Below are 13,607 nucleotides of genomic sequence, written 5' to 3' on the forward strand. Positions count from 1 at the left end.
GTTACGCATGACACAAGGGTTTGTGTACATGTGATTTCCTGATTAACACAGATGATGAAGAAACAACAGAGGCTATAGGATATGGGCAGAATAAGAAAGAAGTAAAAGACTCATTCCTCCTCCACTCCAGTATCAATAGGTCAAGCCATGGCCAACAGGCTCATTACCATCGCATCACTACACTCCTGCCGCACCATCCATCAAATAGCTTACAAACACAGGAACAGCATGCTTACTACATTCAGAAACTTGCCTTTCTCTATCTCCTAATCAACAAACACACTCTTTCTCTTAACAAGTGTTCAGCCCTTCTGACTGATAACTGCAACTGTTGATTCATAAAGTATGTCTCAGAGCTAACAACATTCTGATGGAGAACATTTATGTTATTCTTATGGATGTAAAGATAAATTCACGATGCGCTACGATTTACGATATTGATTTCATAATATGATTTTTCAAAAAAAAAATTAACAAAATGAGATTTAAGAAAAATTATAAATAAAAAAGGTGTTTTTTAGTGTATTTTTCCAGCTCAGAAGTTGTCAAGTATTTTATTTTTTCTTTTTTTTTTCTTTTTTTGATAGTAATACTAAATAAAAATACTTTTTATTTAAACCCTGTCATTATTAATTTGGTTTGTAAATGTTTGCCTCAACAGGTAATCAGAGTAAAATAAAAAAAAGACTCCCACACATGGTGACTACAAATCTCAATTTACCAACCGTCCCAAACAACAACTTAAAGGTTATGAACGTGCCCATAAATCACATCACAGCTGAAGTGATTAAAGGTGCTTTTCATTGCATTAAACATACACAGTAAGGCACCTGCCTTATAACATCTTATCACCGTCACCATCCCCCTCCCCCAGCCATCCTTTACCCCAACCGCTGCTTTTAACCCTGCTGGTTAATGAAATTCTTTCATCTGGGTCCCTCTCCTGTCCATCACATTATTCCCGCTACAATTCTCTAGCTCAGCAACCTTACAGCCAGGAGGATATGTCTCTGTGCAGCCACCTGACAGCTTTTTGATTCTGGTCTCATCCTGTGTGCAACAAGCTATTTGCCTTCAATATCGCTTGCCCCATTTTCCAAACACTATCTTGGCTGATTTGTTTGTCTCACACATGAAGTAAGCTCCCTAGGGTAATCTTGAGTAAATTTTTTAATTTACAAAAGCTTTTACAAAACTCAGCAGCATTGACATGATTTATATCATGTGCTGCTTGTCTTGACAAATTACAATGTGAAGAAGACAAATGTTTAATAGCAGCTGTGTTCAAAGTTCCTGGTTCAGCTGTAAATTAAAAGGATAAAATATAGCATTTACTCACCCTCATGTTATGCCAAGCCTGTATGATTTACTTTCTTCTTTGTAACATAAAAATAAGATATTTTGAAGAATGTTTAAACTGTTTATCTCTATACAATGAAAGTCGGTGGGGTCCAAAACGTCACTGGACCTCATTGACTTTCACTGCATGGAGCAAAAAAACAAAAATAACTTCTTCTTTTTTCATACAAAACAAAGTATAACACACAGGTTAGAACAACATGACCATGATCAAATGATGACAGAAATTTATTTTCTGAGTGAACTCTTTCCTCCCATCCATCCTCCAAACCACTTATCCTTTGTACAGGCTCACAGGGATGCTGGAGCTTCGTCAACTCCGCTTTAACATTTATTGATTTGACAGGACTTTTATTCAAAGCAACTCAAATATATTTTATCAGTAGGCTTATGTGTTCCCTCAAATCTTTGACCTTGGTGTTGATCGTGCCACTATCTTCCAGATAACCTACAGAAACATGGCTTTAAATGTGACATTGAAAAACCTGCTGTGGCATTTTCAGATGACTCATTCCTTAAACATTGTACTTCATCTTGAAAAGCCACCCTTTGTATAGACTTGTTTGTTTTATACAGACACGATTGATTCATCCATTTCATTATTTCTTTGAAGAGTGAAAGTGTTTCCCTTCAGCATGTCAGTGATCTGTGGGTTTGTTTAGCATTTTCTTTTCTTTTATACACAGTTGGTTATCTTGAGGAATGTCAGATGAAAACTTGACCTCAGAATATTTATTTATATTAATTTGGAAAAAACAGTAAAAAAGGAAGTAAAGATAAGAGAAAAAGAACTTGAACTTGCTTTGACATGAGCTAAAAGTAGACAAGAGCTGTGCACTACCCTATGGAGACATGGCTCTGACACATTATTTTTTTTTTTACCTCCTCTCATTTACAGGTAGTGTTCACTATGAGCTTCACTTTTAAAAATAAAGATAACAGGCTTTAGTTCCCCAAAGAAACTTTCAGTCCAATGTTCTTACCAAATTTTTTTTATTTTTTAATCAGTTTATTCATTATTATTTAGTGTTAATATTAAACTGTTACATGTCATTTCTGCCTGTGGATTGCCTCTTGAATTTTAGACTTAAAAAATCCTAAATAAGCATCTAGGTCTGTGGAAACCAACCCCAAATAAACAGCCTCTTCATCTAACATAAAGCTACACTTAAGAGAAAATATTATCTTATATTTTGACTCAATGAAAACAAGTTCTTTAATTTCTGAGAAACAATTTCAGTGTTGCCTATTTAATACGTACAGTAAATGACTGTAAAAAGCTACAGTATTACTATAGTGGGCTGATCCATTCTGAGGACCCTACACATGAAGAGTAGCATTTAACATACACAGTCCCACAGTTTCAATGCAAATTGTATGCCCCAAGTGCTTCCTCCATTTTACATCACAGCTGCGATTGCAGAAGATCAGACCATGACTCTTTGAAGTCTCTATCCTGAGACACCCACCCTCCACTCAGAAGCATAATAGGGAAGCTGCTTGAGCATTGCCTTAGGAGAAGAATGAATCACCACTACTGCAGCTCACTCGCTTTCAGGGTCCTGCTGCCTGAGTCCTGCTCATACAGAGGTCTGGGTAATTGAAATCGCACAAGAATGACCCAGTGGTCATTCTGGTAGGAACTGAAAGGTCTCAGAATCAAAAGTACAATGTCACTGTGACATTTAATGAAAGGTTTGTGTCATTTAAAAGAAAAGAACATTGTTAAATGTATTTGTCTCAATTGCTTTGTAAGTGAAACCACAAAACACAGCACAGACGAAAATCGGACTGTTCCATCATATTTAAGTTCAGCACTTGAAAACAGCACCTGAGGGAGGAATGAATGGAAGGTGGGAGGGAGAAGGTGGATGGAGGTCAGCGTCAGTTTGGCAACAGCAATTTAATTTGAACGTGGGATCTAAAGCTGTGAAGATTATTATGTAAAATTTTGCTCCAGGCTACTGCGTTTGGCTTAATTTGGGATGTGAGCACTGTAAATTATTAACAATGGACGGCATGTTTAAAACAGCTATTTTAAGAGGAGCGGCAACAATTCAACTGCTGTATGAAAACCTCATGATGAAGGAAGGCCTATATGTCTTCTGCCGAGCAAACGTCAGCTTGTGAGCTTGACCTGTTAAGTAATCAGAAACATCTTGAAAGTAAGATAAAGCTTACTTTTGTCAACTTTGTAAAAAAAATGCAAACAATCAGAAGTGGCCAGAATTTGATTGCTTGGATTGCTTTTGGCTGCTGATAAAACAGCAAATTGCAATAAAACTTAATAAAAAAAGATTGAAATACACATGGGCTCTGAATTGCCTCAGCAACTGGATAAATATACACCAACTGATTGATCTTGCTTTTTTTTATTTGTAGAATAATTCCATTGAGACCATTGCCTATCCAGGGTTTAGCTTTGTTGTGCATTTAATGCACACTACATACGTTTTTGAAGTGAGTACTGGCAGCTTATGTTACTTGCTTGGGGAACATTTTTCACATGCAAGTCTTTTAGGACTGACTTTCTTCCTAATGTCAGTGGGTCTTGGTGTAAAATGACAGATCTGCTCTGATATGGTGATCACAGGCAATCATGTGTATACCTCAAACCACCAGATTCATCCATGCAGAAGAGCTGATGAATAAAACGGTTCAACAGCAGATGGAGAAAGAAAAGCCAAAGTTCTTTTGTGCACCTTCATAAATCTCCTAGAATCATACATCATCATGTATCACTATAATAAATTATGCATATACTAATTTAACTCCCCAAGCAGTGTATTTTTTTTTTTTTTTTTTTGGTAAAAAAAATTGTGAGAGGAAACAAAATTATAGTATATATAGTTATATATAAGTAGCTATAGGATAAGTAGGTAGTGGGGAGGGCTTTCTAGATTTTACTGGGCTGTTTTAAAGAGATTGTGTGCTGCAGAATTTATGTGAATAACCCTCTGAGGCCTGGCATTTGGAATTGAAGGATGGTTTTAGTGCTGAGGCCTGAAATGCAAATTGTTCTTTGAAGAGGCATCTGGGGTATTTCATTATGGCAAAGATAAACAGTCCTCTCCCTCTCACTGTATCAAGTGACCTGAACCTCAGCAGAGTCCTTCGAAATGTCACATGAAGTGGTGTTTTCACAGGGTTTTGTGTCCGTTCTTTGGATTACGTTGGCTGCAACAATGGTGCATCAAAGATTAAGGTTGTAATTAAAGCCTGAAGTGCTATCACTGGTGTTGTTATTGCTCCATGCAATCATTTCCAGTGTTACTCTAACCGTGTGCTTAATTTAACCTAATGAGCAACATTAAAAAGTATTCACCAAATATATTTACCTGTCATGCTTTGGTTTATGGTTATATATCACGTAAAGTCTCTCATTTCACCTCCTTGATGCTTTCATTTTTAAAGAGCTAAATAAATGAGTAGTTTTACAGATATAAAATACAGATTTTCAGTTAGATCGATGTCAAAACATTTAGCGGACTATTGTAGCATGTTCTGGGATCTAGTAGCCTTTTTAGGGTAATTGTCCTGTAAACTTAGGGTTAGGGTCTTGTTTTTTTTTTTTTGGAGAGTTTAGAGTGACAGCCTGTTGTAAGCAACATCTGGGTACTGTAGATAACAGCCTCTTGTTCTTGCTAGTTAAAACAACAGTGCCCTCAAATCTCTAACTTCAAGGAATGTTCTTTGAGCCATCAGAGTGTCCTTGTCTTTAAGAACCCTTGAATTATCCAGAAAAGGAAATAAAGTGTCATATTTTATAGACTCCTAAAACTTGCAAGAAACATGCACAAATTCAAACATATACAAGATGACAACATTTAATGGCTTCATCCTTGAGTTGTTGACCTTATTCAATTTTTGCAGGTACAAAACTAGTTCAAAGCCATAGAATATTTATTGACAACCACAAGACAAATAACACCAATTTTCCACTGTGTTCCTTCTGAAGATTTGTCTTTTGCAACGGCGAAAGTCACTTATCAATATTTCAATGTAAATATTTAATGAGATGTTAACATGGTTTACAGGATATAGAAATGATTCTGCTGGCAAATTACAGGCCTCGAGCATAATTTCCCTTTCATCTTTTACTGTGAGATCTCAACCTGTTTTTTCTCTATGGCTGCATCGGTTTAGAGCATTAGAGTCAGAGTTATGGTAATGTGTAATGGCATAACACCCTCATGTGTCTTTTGCTCCAGCGAAATTTTTCACAGCCCTGTCATTAAAGGAGGAAATGGATGGGTTCTTCTGTGTGGAGTGTGGGGTACATTTACTGTGTTTTGACTTTAGACTTTAACTTTTAAACCTATCAGATAGAGACACCGGATTAAACACCAACCACTTCAACCCCTGCAAGGTTTTCGGATGAAATGGCAGGCTTGGATAGGTGTAAATTGAAATGTTTCTGCATTAAAGTGGTTCTCAGCCGCAGTGACCATAATATCCTATTGTATCATCTGACCTTCTGAACTTTCTTTTTCTCTTTCCAGCCTAAAAAATCAGCTGTGTGTCCAGTGAACCAACAGGAAAAACAAGATGATTGGATTGATGTCAGACAAGCTGTGATCAGCTTGCCCAGGATTTTCTGCCTCTATTCTGTCCTCCCTCTCTCTCTCTCTCTCTCTCCTACTTTTACGCTGTTGTCTTACTCTTAACTTGACTGCAAAAGAAGATCCTCTTAAAGTCAGCCTTTAGTCATCCTGAACCCTTCCTCTACAGCAGCTCTCCTCCTCATGACTCAAACACAGACATCAGACTCTGAATCTCTGAGGATATGTGACTTCATCCAGTGACATCCATCTGGAATTTATTCTGTTTTCGCGCCAGAAGTTTATATAGCTAATCTCAGTCAGTTGTTGTGTGCATGACTGAATACTGTATTCGTTGTCACTTTCTCAGCTAAGCAATATTTGTCCGAAATCTGCCAAATTAATAGTTAAAATCATAACAGAATTTAACATAAAAAGAGAATGCACTCTATAGAAACTGTTGTCCACATTCATTTTTGTGTCTCTCATTTTTAATGCACTATTTGTTGTTTGTGTGTGAACAATACACGTTATACAAATATCTATGTGTTTTTGGCCTATAAATATGGGCATTTGGGGAAGGGTTCTAATGAAACAAAATTTATTAGATGTGTTTGTTGTATGTATGTGTGATCTGTAGATAGCTGTATGATGAATGGGCATTTGAGAATATTTGTAAGCTAATGTGAGCCTATTCAGATTTCTGGTCTGGTTTTAATACATTTTTGACGTTTTGAACAGAATGAAGTCATAAAAGTCTTCAGAAGATCAAGCAGCTAATCCTTTAAAAATGTATTTTAAAAGATAATATGGTCATTATTCATTTGCACTACCTGTATTTTTATTTGTTAAAGTAACAATTGGAAGATTTACTTTAAAATTGAATTTATGACTTTTTATTGCACTGCTCTTTGAAATACTTAATTCTGATTGGTCTACTTTTGCATTCCAATTTCAAATATTTCTGCATATTGTCCATTGCTTGTGGCAACCCAAGCTCATAATCTGTTTCTCTGTTGTCTCTACAAGTGAGAAATTGAGTCATTTCAACCCAGATCACCTTAAAAAAATATATGTTAATGTAAGTACAGTTACATCATCATTATCACAAAACAAACTCTTAAAGTGGTAGACACCTGACAGGGTTAATTTTTTCATGGTAATGGTCCTTCTTTATTACAGAAAGATGTCAATGTTTATTCCTTCTTGCAATCAAGAAATAGCGAAATCTCTTAAATGACACATGACGTGAAAAACCATTTTTATCAAGGCCAGATCTTTAGATCAAAACGTGACATATTTAGCCAAGTGTCGTTGGCCTTAACTGGTCATAATGTATATTAAGGTTTTAATATAAGAGCAATTCAGTGCACAAACAATCACAGCTCCGTCACAAAGATGGAAGTATCCATTTATGCATTGTTTCATTGGAACTAGTGTGTGTTCCCTTTAAGAGAGCAACTTCCTGTTCCCTCCCTCTTTGTGCTCTGGGTCATGTGATCAACTGTGTCTGAAACAAAATAAAAGGCACTTCAAATCACTCCCGTTACACTGTTTTGATTTTACTACCCTCTTTCATTAAGACATGTACAATAGATATGTTTTTACAGTAGATATTCTCAGTGGGTTATTTCTCGGTGGGACATCATTATTTCCCAATTTGAGCAGCAAGGAGTGGCACAGGTTCACTTTGCAGTGAGCACAAGCATTCGTCAAATGTAATTAACATTCAGACATCCCATTTCCGACACTAATTATGCTGCAGCATGACATGAAATTGCCTGCCAGAATCCCACTATGCTTCCGATACTTTACCTTTGATAATAAAAAACAATCAGCTGCTGCGCTTTTCTATCCTCCTTTTCCTCTCAAAGGAACGATATTCAGACAGCCATGTTCATTCCAAGCACCTCTCCACCTTCAGTCTCTCTGCGAGTCAAAGCTATTTATTTGATAATGAAATTTTCTAATGAAACGTTCCAATGCTGTGCCCCCCTTTCATGCATCCTGACCCGTAGAGATAGTTTATTCTAATTAAGTGATGGCGGCACCTCATCAGAAGGCCTGAGTCATTAATTCTGCTCATGAGGAAATTTAAATAATGGAATGTAAATGGGGAATTCTCCCAAAAGGGAGCTGACTGTGTGAAGATGTTAAAGCAGGCAAATGACAGTGTGTAATAAAGCATCCATGTCCATCCCAAAAGAGCCTGGTGACCGGCCTGTCAAAAAAAAAAAAAAAAAAAAGATATAACATCCCTAGGTTCAATGTGAAAGATTTTCAGTGTCACTCAGGTGTGCAGAGCTATCTACGTCTGCCTGATTGTTATTTTTGGTATACAGGTAAGCCCCATAGACCGCATCTCATCAAAGCCATAAATAATCCATTGCTCCAAGCCCCTGTTCTGTGCCCTTGTGCTGGAAAAGCAGATCCATAGAAGGTCTGTAACAGTCAGGGGTATCTGTTTTTCAACATTTGTGTTTTCATAGGATATCCACTTTGTGTAGAACTACAAATAACAGGACGTCAAAGCAAGTCAACAGAGAATGCCTGTGTAGATGTGCATAATATAAACAATCTTCCAAAACCATAGCATGGTTTTTCACTACCAAATAACTGCATGTGAGCATGTAGTAAGAAAACAAAACCCAGTGTCTTGCTGGTGCACAGCAATAAGAATGGCCTGAGATTCCATTTGATGGAAAAGTCACTCGTGATTATACCAAATTTTGCTATGTTTGATTGCAACATCTAATAATTGCTGTTAATAGTGTTCATTGACTGATTACGTCTTTAATTGATTTTTCTGTACATTCCTGCCATATGTACATTGACAGTCACCACTGATAAGCTACTACTAAATATATTGAAGAAACTTCATTTTCAGTAAAGCTGCTTTGCAACAAATTGTATTGTGTAAAGCGCTATACAAATATACTTGAAAACTTGAATTGAATTATGAATTTATACTTTATTATTTAAATTCCAGAACACAATATTTACTGAAAAATATAAATATTTCTGGCAAATATAAAAATAAACTTCAAAAAGATGGTTCATTTGTGATATATGGCAAGAAAAAATTAGGAACAACTGGCTAGCGGTAAATATAAATAAATAATAATAATTGTTGAATTCCACTGTAAATAAAAATTTTCATTTAAAACTTGAATGCTATTAAAATGCCATTTTTTCCATGTCTAAACATTACAAGCCTTCAGAAATGAACATGAATCAATTTTTAATTATTCATTAATATTTTTTCCCTTTATGCATAAATTCATTATGAATAAAACCCAGGGGGGTTGTGAGGGAACTGCAGGGGGTTGCAAAGATGAAAAGCTAATATTTAATGAAATCATAAAAATGTCAAATTAAAATAAAATCATTTTAAAATAAAAAAATCTAAATAACACAATTATTAAAATGATTTTATATATATATATATATATATATATATATATATATATATATATATATATATATATATATATATATATATATATATATATATATATATTTTTATTTTTTTTTTTTTTACCTGTGTCGTGATCAATAACCAATTTCAGAAAAAAATAAAAAATAACATAAAACAGCTTTGAGTGTGGGAATCCTTGCGCTAGAGCATTTCACTGTACAGGAAGAAAATTCACAGTTTCACAAAAACATGCATTTTGTAGATAATCTCCATACAGAATAAGAAACTTGGTCCAATCATATAAACTGCCTTAAGACTCCGACAAGACACCTGAAACTTACTCACGCCCACATCTCATCCAGAGAAATTGGTTTTGATTGTTCTTACACGGAAATCATGATTAACAACGAACCATAACGCTCATACGTAATCACAAAGCGTAAATGGAATGAGTCATATAGAGTAGGTTTATAAAAGAGGAGAGAGCGGAATAGATTAGCTGCTGTCTGTTCCAGTTAGCTCGAGCATGTCTGAAGCCCAGGCTTTAGCCAGTGGGAGACATCCAGGTTGTCAAGGTACATCCATCCGGACAGTCTCCCACATTGCCCCTGTGCGTGTCTATCCGTTGCGGCAGTATAGTGGTTATTTGCTTTTAGAGTGTGTGTTTGTAAACAGCTCCATCTCTCTCTCTCTCATCTCTGACATTACTATGCTGTGGGCAGAGGGGGTGGAATGTCTGTCAGTGTATGTTAGTTCACCACCAGCCAGGGCTGGCAGTCAGAGGCTAAACCGGAGCAATGTTTCTGCCGCTGTTGTGCCAGTCAGCATCACACAGCTCCTGAGAGCCAGAGCCGTACACCCTGGCACCAATATCCTCAACACAGCACTGCTGTTTCCTAATGTGAGGAAGCACAGGGACCTAAATTTGTCCTGAGTAACATAGATATTATGTTCTGTGGCTTTCTAACACGCATTAATAATCTTTTTAATGCTCCACTAGACCACAGTTTATTCAGGATGAAATGCTCTGCATGACAACATTATGAAGCTGAATTAAACAGAATTATTCAATTATGTAAATGAAGAACCAATCATGTGTTCACTTTTAGCTACTTGTGATGGAGAACAAGAAAGCATGTCTGAAAAACATGAAGATGTAACTGTTTGGAATAAGGTTGTTTGCATTTCAAATTTGTTTGTGTTAAATTTGTAAAATTACTTCACATATTATAAATAAATTAGTTTCAGTCCTAAATATTGTAGGTTCAGTATTAGTCTTACTGAGTAACTCACTAAACCAATTCATCCAAATGCACTGATTCAGGAATTAAACTTGACTGTGGCTAGTTCCAAAATCAAATGCTCTCTGAGGCTCTTTAAAAAATTATTACTTTGCAATTGTTAAAATGTATGTTATATATATATGAATGTGAATAGTATGTGGTACAAATGACATCCAGATGTAATCCATCAAGCTGTCATTATTACATGTCCTACGGTGTTCATTGCCATTTACAACTCCCTCCTGTGGCCTTGTTGGATAGTAAAGTGTTCACTGGATGCACATTTTGGAATCTTGCTGATAGTTGGTCATCTAGGTAGATTTTGCCTATGGTGTTGTACGAATACGAAACACCTTCTTTTTTTTTTACCTACTATGTATGTTGTAGGGATGTATGCACATTCAAATGCAACCAGTCTTTATGAGTGAATCATTACTCATAATCATAACTAAAATTGTTTATTTTGCTGATTATTTTTAATTTCTGTTATTCTTTCTTTTAATTATAGTATTGCAGTTTATGAAAATGTTTTTAACATAATCAACATGATTTAATCATTTTAATTTTAGCTTACGGAAGTAGTAACTCTGGTTCAAAAATGTTTAAATTGCTGTGCAAACCAGACTACTGTACATTGGCAGTCCACAGAAGTTCAGCACTACCAAATAAATCATGAGTGCAAAACTCTAAAATGATCCAGAGTTCCTTCCTCTGTACTGATTTCATAACTCACATTACTTGCTCATAATCACTAAGTGAAAAACATTCAGCTTAGTCTATGAAACTTTTCTTCAAGCTTCAGAGAATAAATATCCATTCATCCATTATTCATTAGTTCAAAGGCCAGCAGCTACTCCAGAGTGCAACCGCTCTTCCTTCTCCTCATTCCCCTTTCCATCATCCCTGCTGGATCAGTCTTACACAAACTCAAGCTGCAGTGGGTCTCTGTATAATATATCCCAGTTCATATCAGGTCTAATTGAAGCTGTTATTGCAGGAGTATAATAGCTAAAGATAGAGGCCTCAAATCAAGGTCAAGTTATCTGTCTGCTTAAGTATTCCATTCTTAGCATTCAAGAACAGAGTCACCTAAAGGTAAAATACAATCGCAACCTTTAATTTTTCAATTTATGAAGGCCATAATTCTGCACTGCATCATTTATGTACAAGTTTCAGCTGTCAGCTCAAGCTGCTTGTACCGTGCTGGTGTTCAGAACATTGCATATCTAAAAGCATAGCCTATATTTTTTATTCCACTTCACTTCACTTTAACTTTATTTTTTTTTCCAATACTTTAATGCATCTACCGTATGCATTTAGATGAACACTGAGCATAGGGTAACAGAACAAAGGTTTTCTAGACTTTAATAATTCACTCATATGTCTTATTTAAGTCATGCATCTTCGAGACACAATAAATCATTATTTTTTTCAGCAAAATGAAGGTCTACTTACATCAGACAATTCCTAGCATATTGTATGTTGCAAAAACTGTAATTTCTCATGCACATATATATCCAGTGCATCTTATCTATCACACCCCCATCTAGTTCTTCTGCCATAAATCCTTAAAGTAGTAGTTCACCCAAAAATGAAAATTTGCTGAAAATTGACACCCTCAGTCCATCCTAGATGTAGATGAGTTTTCTTGTTCATTAGAACAGATTTGGAGAAATACATCATTACATCACTTGCTCACCAATGGATCCTCTGCAATGAATGGGTGCCGTCAAAAGGAGTCTATTAAAAACATCACAATAATTCACAAGCAATCCACATGACATCTTGTGAAATGAAAAGCTGCATGTTTGTAAGAAACAAATCAATCATTAGGACGTTCCTAATTCAAATAGTTGCTTCTGGCTAAAACATGTGTCCTCTAATATTGCTTTCTTCAATGAAAAGTTGTCTAGTCTGAATCAGGAGATAAATATGGACAGATCAAACACCGTTTACAAGCAAAAACAGTCCAAAACAGTATTAAATAAATATTTCAGTGGATTTTGAATGTGAGAGGACTACAAAGGATGGACTTTTTCCACTGTAGGAAGCATTATTATAGACTAATTTTAAGTATTTTTACCTAAATTTATGGTATAATGTTAGTTTAATGACAGTTTAAATAGATACAGTGTGTGTGACTTGTTTGACTGCAGCTCCTCTGGAAAGGTTGGTTGCAGGGCAGAGCTATGAAACATTTGTGTGGGATGTATTTTTACATACATAAATAGGACAGAGTAGAATAGGATAGTCAGATCATGCACATACAGCATATAAATGTATAATGTAAAATGATATTTGGCTTAGCATTCTCTATAGAGGGCTTTTGACCTCAGTGAAGGACATTTGCAGTTTGATGTAAATTAACCCTGCTGGACACTCAAATGCCCACAGTGGTTAATGTTAATTGATAATTTTCATAAATAATAGTCGTAGTTCAACATCAGCTACACCTGACCTCCCAGGATATAATATTTTATGAATAACCCTGCTCCTCATCATATCAGGGCAAGCTTAACATACGTCTCCTGAGAAAGAGGAAATTATTTCCATTAATATGAAATCTACCATTAATTTATAACATATGCTCCATCTCTACGAGGCTCATACTGTGGTTCACAGTTTTTCATTTACATCTGGATTCTCTCCAATACTCTACAGATACTGTAAATGTATATGGTGACACAAAAAGAAGTTATCAGTGTGTCATGTTGGCAGGGTGATTATGAATTCCACAAACTGAATTTCACTGAAATTATGATGCCATATGCTCATGCTTCAGTTATTAAAAGCCATTTAACTGATGCATAACAAATAATGGCCCCATTAACGTTTCATATCCAACATAAATAAATCTCCTCTAATTGCATTATGATTGCATAAAAGAGGGTGGTAGCATTTGGCTGGGATTGCTCTCAAATGGTTGTTACTTTTCCACTCAACAGTGAGATAGTACACTGTCTCTGTTCATTGTGAACTAAATGTTTTTTTCAGTGGATCCAGCAT

At 35.7% G+C, this 13,607-nt stretch overlaps 1 protein-coding gene across 2 annotated transcripts in view; it reads left to right on the top strand.

The window, feature by feature from the left end:
• The window catches only part of LOC109090114 (zinc finger matrin-type protein 4-like), a 77,415-nt gene extending 69,975 nt beyond the window's left edge, over positions 1–7,440 (top strand). For both annotated transcript variants that reach the window (XM_042723973.1, XM_042723972.1), the window contains one exon: positions 5,862–7,440. In XM_042723973.1, coding sequence (XP_042579907.1) covers positions 5,862–5,866 — 5 coding nt within the window. In that variant the 3' untranslated portion in view covers positions 5,867–7,440. The remainder of the gene's footprint in view (positions 1–5,861) is intronic.
• The last annotated feature ends 6,167 nt before the right edge of the window (positions 7,441–13,607 follow it).

This window comes from Cyprinus carpio, chromosome B5, assembly GCF_018340385.1.
Source record: "Cyprinus carpio isolate SPL01 chromosome B5, ASM1834038v1, whole genome shotgun sequence".
NCBI lineage: Eukaryota > Metazoa > Chordata > Actinopteri > Cypriniformes > Cyprinidae > Cyprinus > Cyprinus carpio.